General features: G+C 41.2%; 1 protein-coding gene across 5 annotated transcripts in view; it reads right to left on the bottom strand.

Moving 5' to 3' along the window:
* The window catches only part of LOC132886366 (NACHT, LRR and PYD domains-containing protein 12-like), an 85,369-nt gene that overhangs the window by 24,868 nt on the left and 37,871 nt on the right, over positions 1-22,630 (bottom strand). For 4 of the 5 annotated variants that reach the window (XM_060920936.1, XM_060920932.1, XM_060920933.1 and 1 more), the window contains 5 exons: positions 13,363-13,536; positions 13,005-13,106; positions 12,715-12,888; positions 12,364-12,537; positions 9,441-9,509 (listed from right to left, as the gene is read on the bottom strand). In XM_060920936.1, coding sequence (XP_060776919.1) covers positions 9,441-9,509; positions 12,364-12,537; positions 12,715-12,888; positions 13,005-13,106; positions 13,363-13,536 — 693 coding nt within the window. The remainder of the gene's footprint in view (positions 1-9,440; positions 9,510-12,363; positions 12,538-12,714; positions 12,889-13,004; positions 13,107-13,362; positions 13,537-22,630) is intronic. The other variant, XM_060920934.1, reaches the window with a different exon arrangement.

Genomic DNA, 22,630 nt, shown 5'->3' with positions numbered 1-22,630 from the left:
CAACATCTTCCAAAGGGTTTTGAAGCATTTGGCTTCTGCTTTAAGATCAACAGATCCTCGATTCAGGTACATGAATCCTTTCATCATGGCACACCTTCAGCTTGTTCAGTGTGCTGAGTGCAGGATGCTTCTTCATTCTTCCTCCGTTGCTAGTGATAGCTTTATTTGTGATAAGTGCAGATTAGTTAGCTCTCTGACAGAGAAGATTGCAGCTTTAGAAGTGCATATCCAGTCTTTAGATAAGGCTAGTGAGAATGAGAACAGTGTAGTTTCTGCAGGGGAGAGTCTGGATGCCCTAGGTGGAGTTAGTAATCCCCCAACTCCGGCATTAGAGCCCTCACAGTGGGGCAAATGGGTGACGGCTTGGCGGTATAAGCGTAGAGCTAAAGCTACTGCTGAGGCTTGCCCATGGGAGCACCACTCCTCTCTGCTTCATGTGTCGAACAGGTTTGCTCTCCTGAGGTGATACACCTGCTGAGAAACCTGAAAGAGCTCTGGTTATAGGGGATTCGATCATACGGCACGTGAAATTAGCTCCGCCTTTTGGGATACCAGCAGCTTTAGTTAGGTGTATACCAAGAGCCAGGGCACCAGACATAGCAGGTAGTCTTAGGGTCCTAGGCAAGCACAGGTTCTCAAAGATAGTTATCCATGTAGGAGTCAGTCTGAGGTTACTAAGAGTAACTTTGTAGAGGTGTTTAAATTAGTGAAGGCGATGTCCGATGCCGGAGTATGCTCTGGCCCCATCCCAATACGGTGTAGCAAAAAAGCTGACAGCAGATGATGGTTGCTGAACTGCTGGTTGTCCAGGTGGTGCTCTGAAAACAGTGTGGGCTTTATAGATAATTGAACTAATTTTGAGGGCACTGCTGGCCTGTTAGGGTGGGACAGTATCCATCCCACTCAGGAAGGTGCTGCTTTCATTTCTTGCAGCATAGGTCATAGTCTCAGAACAGGTCTAGTTAACTTCTGACAATCCAGAGCCAAGACCAGGGAGCAGACGAACAGGCTAAACCGACTGTCTGCTAGCTGCACAGAGCCATCATTCAGGGTCCACTACATCGAGACTGTGTCTGTTCCCTGAGCTCAACAAAAAAAAGTAGAAATACTCAGAAAGTTTGTTCCAGTAACCTAATCAATATAAAATTAGATCAGACTGACTGTACAGCCGCTGCCAGCACCTTTGATCTAAAGGTGGGGCTATTAAATATTAGATCTCTTACATCTAAAGCGCTAATGGTTAATGAACTCATTACTGATCAGGAGTTTAATGTACTGTGTTTAACTGAAACATGGATTAAGCCAAATGAATATATAGCATTAAATGAAGCGAGTCCTCCTGGATACAGTTATATACACCAGCCTCGTCTAACTGGCAGAGGAGGAGGCATCCCAGTTATTTATAATGATTATCTAGGTGTAACACACAAACCTGCTTCTAAACATAATCCATTTGAAGTTCTTCATACTAATATAATACAACCCCAATTCCAAAAAAGTTGGGACAAAGTACAAATTGTAAATAAAAACGGAATGCAATAATTTACAAATCTCAAAAACTGATATTGTATTCATAATAGAATATAGACAAAATATCAAATGTCGAAAGTGAGACATTTTGAAATTTCATGCCAAATATTGGCTCATTTGAAATTTCATGACAGCAACACATCTCAAAAAAGTTGGGACAGGGGCAATAAGAGGCTGGAAAAGTTAAAGCTACAAAAAAGGAACAGCTGGAGGACCAAATTGCAACTCATTAGGTCAATTGGCAATAGGTCATTAACATGACTGGGTATAAAAAGAGCATCTTGGAGTGGCAGCGGCTCTCAGAAGTAAAGATGGGAAGAGGATCACCAATCCCCCTAATTCTGCGCCGACAAATAGTGGAGCAATATCAGAAAGGAGTTCGACAGTGTAAAATTGCAAAGAGTTTGAACATATCATCATCTACAGTGCATAATATCATCAAAAGATTCAGAGAATCTGGAAGAATCTCTGTGCATAAGGGACAAGGCCGGAAAACCATACTGGGTGCCCGTGATCTTCGGGCCCTTAGACGGCACTGCATCACATACAGGCATGCTTCTGTATTGGAAATCACAAAATGGGCTCAGGAATATTTCCAGAGAACATTATCTGTGAACACAATTCACCGTGCCATCCGCCGTTGCCAGCTAAAACTCTATAGTTCAAAGAAGAAGCCGTATCTAAACATGATCCAGAAGCACAGACGTCTTCTCTGGCCCAAGGCTAATTTAAAATGGACTGTGGCAAAGTGGAAAACTGTTCTGTGGTCAGACGAATCAAAATTTGAAGTTCTTTATGGAAATCAGGGACGCCGTGTCATTCGGACTAAAGAGGAGAAGGACGACCCAAGTTGTTATCAGCACTCAGTTCAGAAGCCTGCATCTCTGATGGTATGGGGTTGCATTAGTGCGTGTGGGATGGGCAGCTTACACATCTGGAAAGACACCATCAATGCTGAAAGGTATATCCAGGTTCTAGAGCAACATATGCTCCCATCCAGACGACATACTGCATCAATTATAGCATCATGGCTGCGTAGAAGAAGGGTCTGGGTACTGAACTGGCCAGCCTGCAGTCCAGATCTTTCACCCATAGAAAACATCTGGCGCATCATAAAATGGAAGATACGACAAAAAAGACCTAAGACAGTTGAGCAACTAGAATCCTACATTAGACAAGAATGGGTTAACATTCCTATCCCTAAACTTGAGCAACTTGTCTCCTCAGTCCCCAGACGTTTACAGACTGTTGTAAAGAGAAAAGGGGATGTCTCACAGTGGTAAATGTGGCCTTGTCCCAACTTTTTTGAGATGTGTTGTTGTCATGAAATTTAAAATCACCTAATTTTTCTCTTTAAATGATACATTTTCTCAGTTTAAACATTTGATATGTCATCTATGTTCTATTCTGAATAAAATATGGAATTTTGAAACTTCCACATCACTGCATTCTGTTTTTATTGACAATTTGTACTTTGTCCCAACTTTTTTGGAATCAGGGTTGTATATGTAGCCTCAAAAAATAAGTCTACCCAGTTAATTCCATTACTTATTATTTTCAGGCCCCCGGGGCCATATTTCTTTCTGAATTTACAGATTTTATCTCAAAAGATAAAATCTTATACAGAGAGATGAGACAGAAGGCAAAAAGAGTGGTAGCGAAGGCGAAAGCAGATGCATACCAGGAGTTGTCTGAAAGACTGGAGACCAAAGGAGGAGAGAAAGACCTGTACAGACAAGCTAGGTAGAGAAACAGGGAAGCGAGGGATGTACAGCAGGTAAGAGCGATGAAAGATGTAAATGGAAATGTGCTGACAAACAAAGAGAGTGTATTAAGAAGGTGGAAAGAGTACTCTGAGGATTTATTAAATGAGGAGAATCCAAGAGAGAAAAGGTCAGATTCGTTGGAGACAGCAAATCAGGAAGCAGAGTTGGTTAGTAAGGATAAGGTGAGGGCAGCCATGAAAAAAATGAAGACTGGGAAAGCAGTCGGACCAGATGGTATCCCGATTCAGTTTTGGAGACGTTTGGGTGAGATGGCTGTGGAGTTCCTCACGAGATTGTTGAAAAAGATCCGAGAGAATGAGAAAATGCCAAATAAATGGAGAGTGTGCTAGTCCCAATATACAAGAATAAAGGAGATGTACAGAGCTGCAGTAATTATAGAGGGATAAAATTGATGAGCCACACCATGAAGTTATGGGAAAGGGTATTGGAGGCGAGATTAGGAAGAGAGGTAGCAATCTGTGAACAGCAGTATGGGTTTATGCCAAGGAAGAGCACGTCGGATGCAATTTTTGCTTTAAGAATGTTAATGGAGAAGTACAGGGGAGGCCAGAGAAAGCTACATTGTGTGTTTGTAGACCTGGAGAAGGCATACAATAGAGTGCCGAGAGATGAGTTATGGTATTGTATGAGAAAGAGTGGAGTGAATGAGAAGTATATTAGAGTGGTGCAAGACATGAATGAGAACAGTGAAACAGCAGTGAGGTGTGCAGTTGGGACGACTGAATGGTTCAAGGTGAAGGTGGGACTTCATGAAGGATCTGCTTTGAGTCCTTTCTTGTTTGCCACAGTGATGGATAGCTTGACGAACAAAGTGAGGCAAGATTCACCATGGAACATGATGTTTGCGGATGATATTGTGATATGTGGTGAAAGTAGAAAGGAGGTTGAGTTGGGTTTGGAGAGATGGAGGGATGCATTGGAACGAAGAGGAATGAAGGTGAGCAGGAGCAAAACAAAATACATGTGCATCAATGAGAATGGGGATGAGAGTGTCGTGAAGGTGCGAGGAGTAGACAAAGAAATTTGGTGAATTCAAGTACCTGGGGTCAATTGTGCAAGAAAATGGGGGCTGCAATAGTGAGGTGAGAAAGCGAGTGCAGGCAGGGTGGAGCAGTTGGAGAAGGATTACGGGAGTCATTTGTGATAGGAATCAGGGGGCAGAGCCTTTTCTTCCAAAGCCCCACAGTTATCGAACAGCCTTTCAAGTAGTGTTCAGAAATCAGACACAGTCTCAGCATTTAAGTCAAGGCTGAAAACATCTGTTTCATCAAGCCTTTTGTTAATTTTATTCGGTAAAGGTGTAGATCTGGAGGGTCCTCAGGCATTGAGTGTTTTGGTAAACTGGGATGTATGGATGCTGTCAGTCCCCCACTCACTTGCTCACTCGAGTTTGTTGACGGTGTAGTGGCTTCTGCTTTCTGTCCCAGGTCTTCCTCATGCCTGTGTTACCTTCTGGCTCTCCCCTTTTAGTTATGCTGTCATCGTTAGTTTTGCCGGAGTCCCTGCTTGCACTCAGAACAAAACATTTACTGTTCCTACTTATCAGGTGACATTGGGCATACCTAACAACCTGTGTTTTCTCTCTCTTCCCCCCCCCATCTGTCCCTCTGAGTTACAGGTCAATCCTGAGATTGAGATACTGACCTCTTCTGCTCCTCGGACCTGCCTGATCCATCCTGATGCCCTACATCTGGTTGGAGTCTCATCACATCATTCTTGTGCAGGATGGCCCCATATGGACAGTTGAAAGTCACACTTGGAAGATGTTCTGGACACTCACAGTAATGCTTTGTGGCTGAGGACAACAGTTGACTTGCTAACTTTAGGACTGCAGTTGTCATGAACAGTTTTACACGGAAGTTTCCATCAATGAAATTGACTTCATGTTAAAACTGTTAAAAATGTTATAAATCACTTTGTCTGTCATCACCCAGATGAGGATGGGTTCAGTTTTGAGTCTGGTTCCTCTCGAGGGCTCTTCCTCATATCGTCTGAGGGAAATTTTCCTTGCCACCATGGCCACAGGCTTGCTCATTGGGGATAAATTCGGGATAAAACTAGCTCATGTTTAAAGTCATTCAAATTCTGTAAAGATGCTTTGCAACAATGTCTTTTGTTAAAAGTGCTATAAAAATAAACTTGACTACACACACACACACACACACACACACACACACACACACACAGGGTTAGTCAAAATTATGTGAACACTAATGGATTCTTTTTCTCCTACAGATAGACATACGCCATGGGTGACAGATTAAATGGTACTGTTGCTCACTGGTTTTTGTGTGTTGAACATGATGGTGAACAGGTTGAGACCGTCCATCTTGCACTATGATGTATGTTTTGTTTTTAAGTGTTAACATAATTTTGACTAACCCTTTATATATATATATATATATATATATATATATATATATATATATATATTAGGGCTGTCAAAGTTAACGTGATAACGCGTTAACGCGATCTCAATTTATCGCAATTAAAAAACATAGTGCCGTCAACGCAAATTCTAATTTGGCCCTGCGAGTCACCCGTAGTTCCTGTTGAGGCTTGTTGCGTGCTGCTTCAATAAGAGTAAGTGTGAGTGATGGAGAAAGGCATAGACATATAAACATAGACGCCGCATTCTGCGTAGAATCATACGTCATCCTCGCCGCCATATTGGATGTGGCAAAGTGGAGATTCTTCAACCGTCTCTGGTATAGCGTCTAGACAGTAGCCGAGAATAAAGATGCCTCATTCATGTGCTGCGTTTAACTGTACCAACAGGTTTACCGTCCAAACGAGATCACATGGGATTACCTTTCACAGGTGAGCCTGGAAAAATACTTTTCAATACTGTTCCTTCAGTCTTCAGTTTCCCAGCTCATCTCCACCAGGGGGGTGTATAGTTATAAGCAGTGAGAATTAGAGAACACAGTGCCACACTATGATGAGCGTTTTTGAACGTATGATGAACGTTTTTAACCTTTCTGAACGTGAAGGAATCAGTGATGTATTTTGTTTTGGTATGACGTTAGAACCTGGCCGAACTCAGTTTGGCGCTCATTCAGCTCACTTTATTCAACGAGAGTAGGTCTGTGTGGTGACTCAATAAATAAAACAGTAGGGGAGAGGGGGGTAAATTGAGCCAGTGGGTAAGTTGACCCACCCCCTGTATTAAGGCACTGGTACACCTTTAGAGTCATGTGATCAGAAATTCTACAATCACCATTCATTTGCTGTTCCATGTGAAGGAGAGATGTCCATGCTTGCGTGGTAAGTATGTTTTTTTTTTCACAAAAATACATTTTTTGTTTGTCAAAGTAAATTTTTTACACATCAGATATAAAGGGTATTTTGCTAAAAGCAAATTTATCAAGGTCTAAAAACATATATCATACATGTTGATGGTTAGCTAGTGTATCAAATCATGGTGATAATTTAGCTAAAGATTAGCCTGATTAGCCAGAACAGGATGTTTTTTCCAAAATGGTGACTGTGGGGTAAAGTGAGCCAGTTGCCTTGGGTCAAATTGAGCCACTGGTTCAACTTACCCCACCTTGAGCCACTAGTTATTTTAATCCTAAAAAGTCTGAAAATGGCATTTGTACGATTTCTATGACTTTAAATGACCTTTATATTGTAAACATTATAGCCATCATGCCAAGAACATACAAAAGGAAGACAAACTGGGCCTCAACACCTCTTGAAGAGATGGAGCGAGCTGCTGCTGAGGTCAAGTCTGGAGGGTCCATAAGAGCAGTTGCAAGAGAGAGAAAGATTGACAAAGACAAAGCGAAAGCGCGTAAAGACAAGAGTCCTCACCGACACACCTGAGAAGCAGGCAATCGAAAGGGCTTATGAAGAATGAAAAAATAAACTGCAGGGCAGAAGCAAAAAGCTCAAGAAGAAACAAACAAAAAAGAAAATCATGGTGAGCAGCGGCTCTGAGGAAAGTGATGTTCCCATCCCATTTGATGACATGTCCGATTATGAGAGCTCTGAGGATGAGACAAGTGAACCAAGCACCAGAGATCTGTTAGTTGGCGACTTTGTTATTGTTAAGTTTGAAGCCAAAAGCAGAAGCTACAATTACATTGGCATGGTGGAAAAACTAGAGAATGATGAAGTGACTGCAAGGTTTCTGAGAAGAATCCGGGGAAGCACTGCCAATGAGAAACCCACTTTCGCTTTCAAGGAAAATGATGTGGCACTTTTTCCACAAAGTGATGTGCTGAAGAAGTTACCTCAACCTCAAAAGGCAGGAGGAACTGCACGGAGGCAACAGCACTTCATATTTCCTTGTAGCGTTGAAGGTTGGAATGTGGAATAATTAGTTGTTGAGTAAGAAAAACAAAGCCTTGTTCAATAAAGAATGTTAGGTCAAGTTAAAGAATTTAAAAAAGTTAAAGAAGTTAGAAAAGGTTTTGCATACACTGTTGTTATTTTTGTGTCTGCACTGTATTAAAATATTTAGAACAATACCCTTGCATTATCTATTTATTTATTATTTTAAGTAAAGCTCGAGTTTTACACGAGAAAAGCTGCATTGGTCACTTTACCCCCAGGTGGCTCAATTTACCCACTTAGATGGCTCAACTTACCCTTAAGGTGGGGGAAGTTGAGCCATCACACCACTTTTTTTTGATAAGTCATTTTTTCATTATCGTTTGTCATAGATACATACTTGTCATTTCTATTTACAGCACACATCCTGGACTATATGTGGGTGGTTTTGTTTTTGTGCTATAACATTTTTCCTTGCTGAGAAGACAGCATTAGTAAGAAATGGCTCAATTTACCCCACTCTCCCCTACATTTTTATTCTCATTCACTATTTCCAGTTTTTCCACTATTTCCATCATTTATCATATTCAGTCTTGTAGGTTGGTTATTTTGGCCTCAGGTTTTGGTAGCTTGAAGTCCTATAGGCTGTGACTGAATATAACTCCAGCACAATTGAAGTTTTATTTCATTATTTTCTTTTGTCACACATGTCTGAACTGAGACACAGTAGTATGTGACGACATGTTTTATATTTGAGACTACAGCTCCCTAATCCATCACACAAAACACAAAATTGGATTTTATGTTCAGTACTGTGTATGTGAGTGAATAAACTCCCTTACCATTTTCTCTTGTCCCAGCAACAAGTACTTTTAACATAAAATGTGTTCACCATTTTAATTGTAACATTTCACTTTAAAAGCCTTATTCATTTACATAGATTTAAAAAAAAATGCTATTAATCACAATTAACTATATGAAATCCTGAGATTAATTACGATTACATTTTTTAATCGTTTGACAGCCCTAATATATATATATATATATATATATATATATATATATATATATATATATATATATATAATCTGTTCTACCGGTTTTTGAGGATTACCAATACTTTACATCTTTTGGTAAGCCCTTTGTATTTACTCTGGTGAAGGCTTCTCTTTCCTGTTGACTTTGACACAGATACAACTTTGTCCTGGCGAGTGTTCTTTATCTGGCTACCTGTCATGAAGGGATTTTTCTTCACCAGGGAAAGAATTCTCCTAACATCCACCAGTTGTTTTTGAAGGTCTTCCAGGCCTTTCAGTGTCATTGTGCTCACAAATGCATTGCTTCTTATAAGAATGTACCAAATAGTTGATTTGGCCACACTTAATGTTTTGTCATCACTCTGATGGGTTTATTTTGATTTTTCAGATTAATGATGACTTGGAATTTCGAATGATCCCCTGCTTCACTGGCAGTGACAGCTCTCTGGACTTCATATTAAGAATTCAAGCCAACAGACTCCAAAGGCAAATCCCACACTTGAAATCAACTCCGCACCTTTCATATGCTTACCTGTACGGTAAGTGAAAAAAGGGGCCAGGGTGTCGGCACCATCCACAAAGTGCTGTAATTCCTTCAGCGTTCACCAGTTTTGGATGGAAATACATTCAAATTAAAGCTGGAAGTCTGCACTTTGAAGCCGTATTTATGACTTAAATCCACTTCCAATACACTGTGGGATCAATAATTTTGTCATTGTCTGAATTCTTATGGACCTGACTGTATATCGTCAAAAGAAATGCATGTTTGAAGAAATATTTATTGTAAATGAGAGGATTCATTCCTCACTGCTGTTTATCGGTTTTCTGGTATCTGGGCTGTTCATCAGGTTCCTGAAGCACTTCTTCATCTGGACAACTGCTCAGAGAATCAAACACTTGCATGAGTGCGCGCGCACACACACACACACACACACACACACACACGTTCTCACACACACACACACATATCACAACACAATGCTAAATATTTCATAAAATATAATAAACAGTTTTTGAGGACAAAAAAAAAAGACTCCAATAGCCTCAGAATGACAGAGTCAAGTGTCTCCATTTCAAACTCTGAATATTTAAATAAATAAATTGATAAATAAATATTGATAGATAGATGCAGCCATGGGAAAAAATAAGTACATCTCATGGAAATTGTAGACTTTTCTCAACATATTGAAACAAGCAAACATTTCAATCTCTTTGACACAGTGCCGACAGATAAAGGTGGTATACTCCAACAAACAACACATAAAATTCACATTTTGTAGTCATTTTCATAATTCAAATTTAAAAATCAGTCAAAAAAAAAAAGTCAGTACACCCTTACATTTATCACACTTTCAAGTCCATGAAATTTGACTCGGGTGGTTCCAGATTCAGTGCCATTGTTTAGAACCTCCTGCAGGTGAATGTGCAGGTGGAACCCATCTTATTGAAACCTGACATCTTGGGTCTTGTGTTCTCTTTGTGATTGAAGTGTGTGGTGTCATCATGCCAAGATCTAAAGAGTTCTCTCAAGACCTCAGGGGGAAAAAAGGCTGTGGGTGCCTATGAATCTGGAAAGGGATTTAAAAAGATTTCTAAATTATTAGAAATAAAATCATTCCACTGTAAGGAAAATCAGCTACAAGTGGTCTCGATTTCAAACAACTACCAGTTTGTCCAGGACTGGCAGCCCCAGCAAATTTAGCCCAAGAGCAGATTGTTTGATGCTAAAAGAAGTCTAGAAGAACCTCAGAATTTCATCACTGGATCTGCAGGTAACTCTTGCAACTGTTGGTGTGAAAGTACAAACGTCTACAAATCAGAAAGAGATTGGACAAATTTGACCTGCATGGGAGGTGTGCCAGAAAAACACCTTTGCTGTCCAAAAGAAACATTAAAGCAAGACTACAGTTTGCTTGTCACGACCCAAAGGCCACGGAAACTGATCGGACCCAATGTGCAACTACAGGAAATGAGTGGAAGCATACCTGAGGAGTCAATTCATCATGCGGGCAAGCAGGTGACCGGCGCAGCAGCACAGTCCAAAACCAACTTAGTGAGATCCAGGAAGATGGCATTAAGTCCCAAAAAATGGCAGGCAAAATCATAATCCACAATGTAAACAAAGTCTGAAACCAAAGTCACAACCAGAGGTCCCAAAAATGGCAAGCAAAAATCGTAATCCAAAAACATAAACAAAAACAAACTCAAGGAACCGAGCGTAAGCATGAAACATTAGCAAAACTAAACTTACGGCAAGTATTTAGCCATGCCAGGTGAATCTCCTTGGTCTGTTTATCTAGCCCAAGAGCATGTCATTTGATGCTAAAAGAAGTCTAGAAGAACCCCAAAATTTCATCACTGGATCTGCAGGTAACTCTTGCAACTGTTGGTGTCAAAGTGTAAACGTCTACAATCAGAAAGAGATTGGACAAATCTGACCTGCATGGGAGGAGGCGTGACAGGAAAACACCTTTGCTATCCAAAAGCAACATTAAAGGAAGACTGCAGTTTGCCAATGAACATATAGGTAAATACCAAACTTTTTGGAATAACATGCTCTGGACAGACGAATCAAAGGTACAGTTGTTTGGCCACAGTAAGTGTCCACATGTATGCCGCAGACCAAAGATGGCTTTAGTAGAACCTCATACCAACTGTGAAGCATTGTGATGGAAATGTTATAGTTTGGGGTTGCTTCGCTGCCTCAGGGACTGGGAAGCTTGCATTCATTGATTCAACTATGAATTCTGAATCATATCAAAAAGAGTGCTTGAAGATAATGTGAAGCCATTTGTTCAAAAGTTGAACCTGAAGTGAAGCTTTCAACAAGATAATGATCCGAAGCACACAAGCAAATCCACCAAGGAACAGCTCAAAAAGCAGAAATGGAGCGTTATGGAACGACCTTGTCAAAGCCCAGATTTGAACCCCAATAAATGTTGTGGGAAGCTTTAAAAAGAGCAGTTAATGCAAGAAAACCGTCAAACATCTTGTGACTGAAGGAATTTTGCCTGAAGAGTGGTCAAAAACTTTCAGCAAGCCAGAGACTCATGGACAATTATTACAAAATGCCTCCAAGAAGTTATTTCTGTTAAAAGGGGCAATACTCGCTTCTGAAGCCAAGGGTGTGCTTACTTTCTCCACTGATTAATATTACACCTATTGATATTTTTGTTGAATAAATGATTGAAAGAGCTAATTTTCCTTTGTTCTTTTGCTCAAGGACATCACATTTATCTGTAGACACTATCAAAAGGGTCAAATGTTTGCTTGTTTAAATATGTTGAGAAAAGTCACCAATTTCCATGGGATTCACTTATTTTTTCATATGACTGATGGATAGATTAGAGCTAATATTACTGTAGCAACTCTCTGACTATGGGAAACAGAGGAACGGGAAGCAGGCCTCAGAACAGGTGAGTTGGTTTTATCGTGCACCCTTTTCAGTGACTCTTCATGAAACAAACACACCACAAACACATGCGACGGAGTGTCACAGCTCTGTGTGTGTGTGTGTGTGTCTCTCTCATTCCTGACTGTCTGAAAGACACACTGAGACACAGGTTAATAGACAGCCAGTAATTTGACACAGGTGCACCTCATCATGTTACCTGCTGATTCAACCTGCCTCCTCACCGTTCACAGCCAATGCTCAACCACGCCCCCGCTGCCACAATTACCTTTTGATTACTGAAGGCAAGATTAGTGTTTGGGTTCATGTGTGTGTGTACCTCAGTATCTCCAGTGTACAGTGTGGATTCTCCAGTCCAGCAGAGAGCAGCTTCACTCCTGAATCCTGCAGGTTATTGGCACTCAGGTCCAGTTCTCTCAGTCTGGAGGAGTTTGAGCTGAGAACTGAGGACAGAACTCTACAGCTTTCCTCTGTCAGTTTACACCCACGCAGACTGGAAGAGAAATGAAGAATGATGTGAGCATCTGATGGATAAATGCAGCCGTCTCAATCGGTTTCTGAGCAGAAGGTGAAGTTGTAAGGATTGGGGCCAAAGAAGGGCCCCAGCAGTGAGGATCGCAGTGCCGAGGCCTGTGCTATTTGAGGAGGTGGAAGATTGTCAATAACTCACTGTAGTGTCTCCAGTGTACAGTGTGGATCCTTCAGTAGATCAGAGAGCAGCTTCACTCCTGATTTTCCTGGATTATTCCAGTTCAGAGCCAGTTCTCTCAGATGTGATGGGTTTGACCTCAGAGCTGAAACCAGAGCAGCACAACCTTCTCCTGTAATCCTGCAGTTCGACAACCTACAGAGAGAAACATGTCACAGTTACAGCATAAATCACTCAGCTTTACGACACAACACACACAATCTTTATATACAGTAATCTTACTGTGTGTGTGTGTGTGTGTGTGTGTGTACCTCAGTTTCTCCAGTGTACAGTGTGGATTCTCCAGTCCAGCAGAGAGCAGCTTCACTCCTGAATCCTGCAGGTTATTTCCACTCAGATTCAGTTCCCTCAGACTGGAGAAAGTAAATCTGATTCTCATGTCCACATTTCAGTGTCTTATAGAATAATACATTACAGTTTCAACAGCATAAATCAGTTGAGTTCACTGTATAGAAGAAGGAACATGATGCATGAACATGAGTGTGTAGAGAGAAAGTCAGATTGGGCCTTGGATATAATTTTACTGGGATAAAAGTCACAAAGACACAATCAATTCTTCAGTTACAAAGTGATGATCTGAGTCGTGTGTGTGTGTGTGTGTGTGTGTACCTCAGTGTCTCCAGTGTACAGTGTGGATTCTCCAGACCAGCAGAGAGCAGCTTCACTCCTGAATCCTGCAGGTTATTGTCCCTCAGGTCCAGTTCTCTCAGTCTGGAGGAGTTTGAGCTGAGAACTGAGGACAGAACTCTACAGCTTTCCTCGGTCAGATTACACCCCCACAGACTGGAAGAGAAATGATGAAATCTGTGAATATCTGATGGATAAATGAGGTGTGTTCCGTCAGTTGTTGAATAAAGTGTCTCCCTGAACACAAAGTTTTGATGTCAGAATAAAAATATAAAATAAAGAGACTGTGTTTGTACTTGGACAGATCCACGTGTCTCAGCTCATATGAGACGTTGGATTTAACTACATTTTTTTAAATAATCCATTTATAAAATAGACAATATTGTAAATCTATTTTTATAATCTACTTAATTATACTTTTAATTTGGAGTGTATTGCAATTTTAAAAGTGCATTACTGAGTTTGTCCAATAGATGGCGCGGTGATCTTGCTGTTGTATTGCTGTGTTGAAATTGAGACTGCAGAGTAAAAGTTATCGTTGACTACTCATGGCTGTGTCCACCTCGTATTGTACATGGTGTTAGAAGAAAACTTAAAAAGAAATGAAAAATGGATGAAACCTCCGACCTCACTAAGTCTAGAAGGAAATCTAGCAGAAAATTGGAAGGTCTGGATCCAAAGATTTGAGCTGTTTCTTGTCGCCAGCGGAGTTGCTGAAAAGTCCGACCAAGTGAAAAGAGCCATGTTCCTACATGTGGCTTCGATGATCATGTTGATGATTATGACACGTTGAAAGAGCTGTTCCGCAAACATTGTGAGCCAAGAAAAAAATCTGACATATTTGAGGCACATATTCTTCACTCGAGCGCAAGGAAAGTCAAAAACTATTGATGCCCATGTGACTGACTTCAAGAATAAAACAAAAGACTGTAAGTTTGGGCATCTTACCGACTCACTGATATGGGATAGGATTGTGTGTGGAATCGTGGATGAACAAATTAGAGGAAGATTACTGAGAGAACCTGATCTCACACTAGACAAAGCAATAAACATTTGCAGAGCCAGTGAGTTGAGTCAGAGTCAGCTCAAAAGTCTACATGAGGAGGTTGACATTCATGTTCATAAGGTCTCCAAGCAAAAACCACATGACAAAAAGAAAGAGAAATGTGACACATCACGGAGTGTAAAAATGAGGAATCAGGGAGACTGCACAAGATGTGGCTACAAGCATGAGCCAAGGAAGTGTCCTGCCTATGAACAAGTGTGCAAAGCTTGTCATGTAAAAAATCATTATGCAAAAATGTGCAATACATGCAGACAAACGGGCAACCATAAAGTGCAACAGTTAGCCAAGGCAGAGACAGATGATCAAGAATTCTTCACTGGCTCAATCCAAGCAGAAAAACATGAACACAGTCTCACAGATTAATGCTGTGAATGCAAAGAAAAAAAAGTGGCATGAAAAATTGATTGTCAACAAGAAAGTTTTGAAAGTCAGGCTGGATACTGGAGCTGACTGCAACGTGATTTCCATGAAAGACCTCAGAAAGCTGAGAGTGGACAAAAAGGTGAGCAAATCTCACTCTAAGCTTGTTGCTTATGCAGGCCACCGGCTACCAGCTAAAGGAAAAATCATGTTGACATGTCAGCACAAAGATAAAAAGTATGATGTGGAGTTTGAAGTCATCAAGAACAAGGCACCTGCAATCCTAGGAGGAGAGTCATGTGAAGAAATGGGTCTTGTCAAAAGACTATGCGCTTAAAACAGAGAGTGACATTCTTAGTGAATATGAGGACGTATTCACTGGACCAGGCTGCATGCCAGGAGAATACCACATAAAGACAGATCCAGACATCACTCCGGTAGTGCATGCACCCAGGAAAGTGCCTGTCGCACTAAAAGACAAGATTGAAACAGAGCTGAAAAGAATGGAGAGCTTAGGGGTGATAAGCAAACAGACAGAGCCTACAGACTGGGTAAATAGCGTGGTGACTATAACAAAAGCAAACAAAGTTTGGATCTGCATCGACCTGCAGGACCTGAATACAGCCATCAAAACAGAACACTATCCACTGCGCACAATAAAAGAAGTGGTAGCTGAAATGGCAAATGCCAAATTCTTCTCAGTCTTGGATGCAAACAATGGATTTTGGCAAATCCAAGTTGATGAAGAAAGCTCTCGCCTTTGCACATTTAATACACCATTTGGTAGATATAGGTTCAACTGACTTCCATTTGGTATATCATGAGCACCTGAAGTGTTCCAGAGGTGTATCGCCAGACACCGAGAAGGGCTGGAGGGTGTAGTCAATGTGATAGATGACATCTTAGGCCCTGTCCACATGGCAACGGATTCAGGTGACTCCGATACAATTGCTTATCGTTTAGGCCTGGCGTCCACACGGCACCGGCGTTTTGGGTGCCCAAAACGCAATCTTTTTGAGAACGGGTTCCAGAGTGGAAAGATCTGGCAACATTGCCGTTGTGAAGTCGTCTGGATGAGTAGAACGGATTTGTTTACGATGACGTCACAACCACATGACTGTGAGTGCTTCACGCCGGGTAGAAGTGTAACGAATATCACCAGGAAAAAGCCTTACAGAGCACTAGTGAGAGTGAAACACGAGCTTGGATATTATTATTATTGTTATTATTATTATTATTATTATTATTATGTTCAGTGTTAGTTCACAGTAGTAATGCAAGAAGCAGAACAGTGACAGTAATAGTGAAGCAAAAACATGCAATTGTACAAACACTGCAGCTCTACAGCAAAATATTCATTTATGAAATGGTCTGATTCTTAACACCAGTAGCAGAGGTGGAAAGAGTACTAAAATATTATACTCAAGTACAAGTACTGTTACTCTGATGAAATTTTACTTAAGTACAAGTAAAGTTACCAGACAAAAAATCTACTCAAGTAAAAGTAAAAAGTAGATCATTTAAAATGTACTTTGAGTAAAAGTAAAACGTTACTTTTAACAATGGGTGTTTTCTGCCTCCATTGTGTTGTGCAAAAATGAAAAAGAAGAGGAAACAAGGATATATGTACATCTCAACCCAGATGTTTTATTTAAAGGAAGTGTATCAAATTGAATGCTTAGGATAATGCTGCATTAAAACTGAGACAAACAAAAAAGGTCAATACACACAATCATGTCGTTTACATCGCCCTGACCACACACAAAGCATTGTACACGAAATATGAAAGTGAAATGTTGCACCGAAATCTCGTAGCTTGCCTGTGTGCACTGTGTGTTATTGAACAATTCAATTCAAACATTATTTGTTTTGCTTAGTATTCCTTTCTGGCCTGTTGGATGTAGAATGGTAGGAGGACTGATCACGTCAGGTTGGCAAGCTAACTTGCTTGCATGATTAGCCAACCGAATAACAGACTAGTTACCGTTATGTTACAGTACCAACAGGTTGCTACTTCAACATTAGCAATGCCATCCACTATTTTTGGAATATAACCAGCCTATTGTCGGTTTTACTATGGAAAGGAAACATTATGATCAGGGGCGCAGATACGTTTTTTGAACTGGGGGGGACAAAAAACTGGGGGGGACAAAAAACTGGGGGGGGCAAAGCTGCCAGCAAACCAACCCCAACCCCGATATGCCTGTCAAACTTGTTGTGGGTAACCATAGCAACCAAGCTTGAGCTCGCAACCTGTGCAGTCTGCGCAGCTCAACCAACCGAATATCAGTCTTTGTTTTGTTTTATGTGAGTTGTTGCAACTATGTATACACTGCTGTGCACCTCAATAAACCGAATGGTAATTAGCCTTTTGATTTTTCCGTGAGGTTTGCCTTATGCAAAGAAAGACAGCATAGACGTTTTTTCCTCCCTATAAGTGGGGGGGACCGAACGAGGTGAATTTAAATCTGGGTGGGACGAATCCCACCCGTCCCACCCTCTATCTGCGCCCATGATTATGATGCCAATGACAATACTTACCTCAACATGCTTGCGCAGATTAGACGTCGAATTTTTGTATGCCGCAATGGTTGTCTTCTTGGGCACACATAATCTGCATTGCATAATGAAACTGTCACCCCTTTTCTCTACGAAGCTGAAGTGATCACGTATGTAGGGCCAGGGGTGCACTTCATTACTGGAAGAAATTGCGTTTTCTGCAGGGTCGTCCACCACAGGTTCCTCGGTCTCCTCCATGTCCGCAGGGGCGCTTTATCAACACCCGTGGCCCAGGGGCTAGGCCCCTCATAGGCTACCTGTCAAGCCTACCCTTACCGTTGGCCAGGAAAACACTCTTATTTTATTTGCAATACGTGTCAAGCATTTACAGTGTAAGCGCGTAATTAGCCTAGAAGCCTACGATAGGTTACGTTTGGCTCAGCGTAGCTGTGCAAGGCCCACGCTCACATCGCTCAACACATCCGACCACAGAGGGAGAGAAGAACACGCGCATTATCATTACAGAGACGGTTGTGATTATTACCACGGACAGGACAGTGATACTGCGTAACTTTCACGCAGGGGCATGACCAGAGATAACCACACAAGCGTGCGTGCGCTAATGTAGACCTATGTGTTGTAAACATAAAACACACACACCTACAGACAAGTCCTTTTAAAAAATAAAATACATAAAAATAGCTCGGCCGCATGAAAACAAACATTCACTGCAAGACAAGGTACCCTAGAATCGCCATCATTTTTTAATGTCTATATGGACTTTGCTGTCAGGATTGCACAGCATGAGATATCAAAACTGTACCCAGATACAGGCTTCAAGTTCAGATATTGCATTCCAAATGAGGTATCCACAAGAGAAATGCGTACGAAAGCACGAGCATCAGGAGAGGGTTGCATAACAGAGATTCTATACGCAGATGATCAGGCCATACTCGCTGGATCCATCGAGGAGCTTCAGAATATTCTTCAGTTGTATGATAAGACCTACACCCGCTTTGGTTTACAAATATCATATGTCAAAACAGAAACAATGGCTTTTAACATCAATGAGGATATCAAATGTAAACCAAGTATCATTTCCCTTGGTGGCACTAATATTAAAAATGTCCGCACCTTTAAATATCTTGGTTATAATGTCAGCAACTGTGATGAATCCTCACACTTCCTGCATGCTAGGATAAGTGCTGCATTCATGAAATGGAATGAACTGAAACACGTTCTAACCGACCACCGAATACTACTAAAAACCCGTATAAAGTTCCTAGTGGCATGCGTTCGATCTCATCTCCTGTACAGCACACAGGCATGGCAACTATCATCCAGTGAAATTCACAAAACTGAGGTAGTGTGGCACGGCTTCCTAAGGAAAATGATTAAAGGTGGATATAAACGAAAGAATGCCCCTGACCAAAAGAACACTACAAATGAAGATATAGACTGGAGCTACAAGATGTCCAATGCTGACCTCTGGAAACTGACAGGAACCCAGGATATAAAACTATCCTGCTACGTACAACAACTAAAATATATTGCTCACATTTGCCGGATGGGCAATAACCAAGTGCAAAAGCAGCTCCTGTTTGACAAAAATGGTTACAAATGGACGAAATGGGAAAATCTGCTGGGCATAGACACCCAACAGATAAGACGTATGATGATGGACAAATCAAACTTTGAGCAACTGCTGCAACTGCTACAGCAGAAGCACCCCTAGAGAGTTTAACTTTTGACAGGGGAACATGATGATGATGATGATGAAGGTACTTGGCTCGGCGGCCACATGAAATGTAAACACCATGGACAGCGGCCAAACTCATAACTCTACAGACCGAAATACACGAAACCAAGTCCTACTAGGGTCTATTTTACCGATCTATGTTCAAGCATCATGCAAGTCTTCCTTCTCCTTGAATAAGACCGTGCATTCAACTGCCTTTTTGACATGACTGCATCGAAATACCACTTGCAACAATATTTCACGCACTCCATCAAGAAAAAAGTTAAACATGATGAACACGGGCATACTGTTTTGAGCATACGATTTTTTAAAAAGAAACTAGCTACATCAAAGTCCTTCAATAAACCCATCCTTTAGCGCAAATGAACTTAACCTAGTTCAAAGCATGACGCTAGCAGTAGCTGCATAAGGCAAAATCACGTGGGCCTTTCGTCAACAAGCCACGGCGGGCAAACATTAATAATCAAGCGTCCTTACCTTAAAATGCTGTCTTGACCACAGAACTTCTCAAGTATTTCACTTAAATCCACACGGGTTAACAACACACCCAACACAGCTAGCGAGAAATGTGGATCTGCGCTAGCTTTGTATTGCTATTCCCCTCAGTGTGCTTACTCTGTCTGCTGCCCGAACTGTGAACATTATAGCCTACAATCTTTTCATCAATTTCTTCAGTAGATGCCGTTTTAGACATTTTATTATCCCCATCGAAATATGCTATTATACTTACAGGATTATAACTCAAATCACACGACACGTATTCAAATCACAACTGATTTATTTTACTGTTGGACAGATCATAGCATATCTAGCCTAGCTGCACATAGCCTAGCTGCTGGTAGGCTGATAACTGATAAGTAGCTGATATTCTGAACAGATTGGTGATCCTTACCTTAAAAAAGTCTGTGACTTTAGGCAACGATTCTATCATTACCTGCATCTCTCTCTTTTTTTCCTTTTATGCACCCCGCTAACATGTGAACGCTTCATCTTTCAAAGCCTCTAAATTTGTGTCTCTGCAGTCTGCAGTCTTTGGCGCGCTTTCGTGCGTGACGTTACATTTTGTTCCATTTTATTCTGGTCCAGTTGCGGGTGTTCGTTTCGCGAACCACATCCACCATGTCTCTTACAGCAGGCTACTGTGCGCTCATTTATTTCTAACCTTATTTCTATCCGTACATTAATGTAGGCCCACGATTCCGACAGTTTATTATTTTATTAATATTACAAGGCCCCTGATTGGCTGTGGTCCAGGGGCGTGAGCCCCCCGAAGCCCCCCCCCCTTAAAGCGCCGGTGCATGTCCGCCATCGTCTGTGTGAGACTCGCGCACGCGACAACTGTCCTTCCCGTGATTCATTTCCAGAACGCATTTCCCCTTCTCCGTTTTAGCCTTTTTTATTTTTTATTTATTTATTTTTTACTCAGTAACGGTTGTGATGTAAAATGTACCGAAGTACACTACTTAAAAGAAAACATACTTAAGTAAAAGTACACTCTTTAAAAATTACTTGAAAAAGTATAAGTACACAAAAAAGCTACTCAAATACAGTAACGCGAGTAATGTAATTCGTTACTTTCCACCTCTGACCAGTAGTGCCAATGATCTTCTCATTGCGATGCGAGTTGTCAACAAATCCTATAACTTGGTTCATGAAACGCGCTTACAAAATATTTTCACTGTGAATATTTGTGTAATGGTGCAATCCCGCCAGCAAAAATAGGGGAAAAAAGGAGCGATCTCACCTCTTCAGATGTTGATTTAAGTCCGACAATACATTCCTCAAAAAGGGCGTAGAGGAGCAAATTAATCCAATTTATTCCGGACCATTAAAGACGCTGCCTTCCGCGTAGAATCATACGTCATCCTCGCCGCCATATTGGAGAGGTCAAAGCGGAGAATAAAGATTAGCTGCGTTTAACTGTACCAACAGATTTACCGTCCAAACGAGATCATATGGTATTACCTTTCACAGGTGAGAAACAGCAAATTAATCCATCAACGTGTAGCATTCAATTTATTCCGGACCATTAAAGACGCCGCCTTCCGCGTAGAATCATGTGTCATCCTCCCCGCCATTTTGGAGAGGTCAAAGCGGAGAATAAAGATTAGCTGCGTTTAACTGTACCAACAGGTTTGCCGTCCAAACGAGATCACATGGGATTACCTTTCACAGGTGAGACTGGAAAAATACTTTTCATTGTATTTGGTCATTATAATGTAATTTTACAAACAGATTTTCCTGACTTTGTGGCTAATATGAAGTCTCGCGCATAATAGTTTATGCGCATGCGTCCTTACTTCTTCTATTGTTCTGGTGTCTCCGAAGGGACCGTCTTACAGCGCCCCTAGAGGTGTGGCATGTGTATTGCATCGTTTTCAGCAAGCGTTGCGTTGCCATATGGACCTGATATTTTACTGATTGTTGCCCATTTGGACGCGATATATTTTTAAATAACATCTCGTTGCCGTTGTCGTGTGGATGTGGCTACATCCACACGACAACGGCAACGAGATGTTATTTAAAAAGATATATATAGAAGAAGTAAGTTCTATATGTAGAAGAAGTAGAAGAAGTAAGGACGCATGCGCATAAACTATTATGCGCGAGACTTCATATTAGCCACAAAGTCAGGAAAATCTGTTCGGAAAATTACATTATAATGACCAAATACAATGAAAAGTATTTTTCCAGTCTCACCTGTGAAAGGTAATCCCATGTGATCTCGTTTGGACGGCAAACCTGTTGGTACAGTTAAACGCAGCTAATCTTTATTCTCCGCTTTGACCTTTCCAATATGGCGGCGAGGATGACCTATGATTCTACGCGGAAGGCGGCGTCTTTAATGGTCCGGAATAAATTGAATGCTACACGTTGATGGATTAATTTGCTGTTTCTCACCTGTGAAAGGTAATCCCATGTGATCTCGTTTGGATGGTAAACCTGTTGGTACAGTTAAATGCAGCTAATCTTTATTCTCCGCCTTGACCTCTCCAATATGGCGGCGAGGATGACGTATGATTCTACACGGAAGGCGGCGTCTTTAATGGTCCGGAATAAATTGAATGCTACGTTGATGGATTAATTTGCTCCTCTACGCCCTTTTTGAGGAATGTATTGTCGGACTTAAACCACCATCTGAAGAGGTGAGATCGCTCCTTTTTTTCGCTATTTTTGCTGGCAGGATTGACTCTGCCCTACGGGCTATTCTCTCTCTCTCACTTTGCACCATTACACAATAAATATTCACAGTGAAAATATTTTGTAAGCGCGTTTCATGAACCAAGTTATAGGATTTGTTGACAACTCGCATCGCAATGAGATCATCATTGGCACTACTGGTGTTAAGAATCAGACCATTTCATAAATGAATATTTTGCTGCAGAGCTGCAGTGTTTGTACAATTGCATGTTTTTGCTTCACTATTACTGTCACTATTCTGCTTCTTGCATTACTACTGTGAACTAACACTGAACATAATAATATTCAAGCTCGTGTTTCACTCTCACTAGTGCTCTGTAAGGCTTTTTCCTGGTGATATTCGTTACACTTCTACCCGGCGTGAA

Source organism: Neoarius graeffei, chromosome 5, assembly GCF_027579695.1.
Source record: "Neoarius graeffei isolate fNeoGra1 chromosome 5, fNeoGra1.pri, whole genome shotgun sequence".
Lineage (NCBI taxonomy): Eukaryota > Metazoa > Chordata > Actinopteri > Siluriformes > Ariidae > Neoarius > Neoarius graeffei.
Note: the sequence above shows the minus strand (reverse complement) of the source record. Positions and strands in the feature narration are given on the sequence as shown.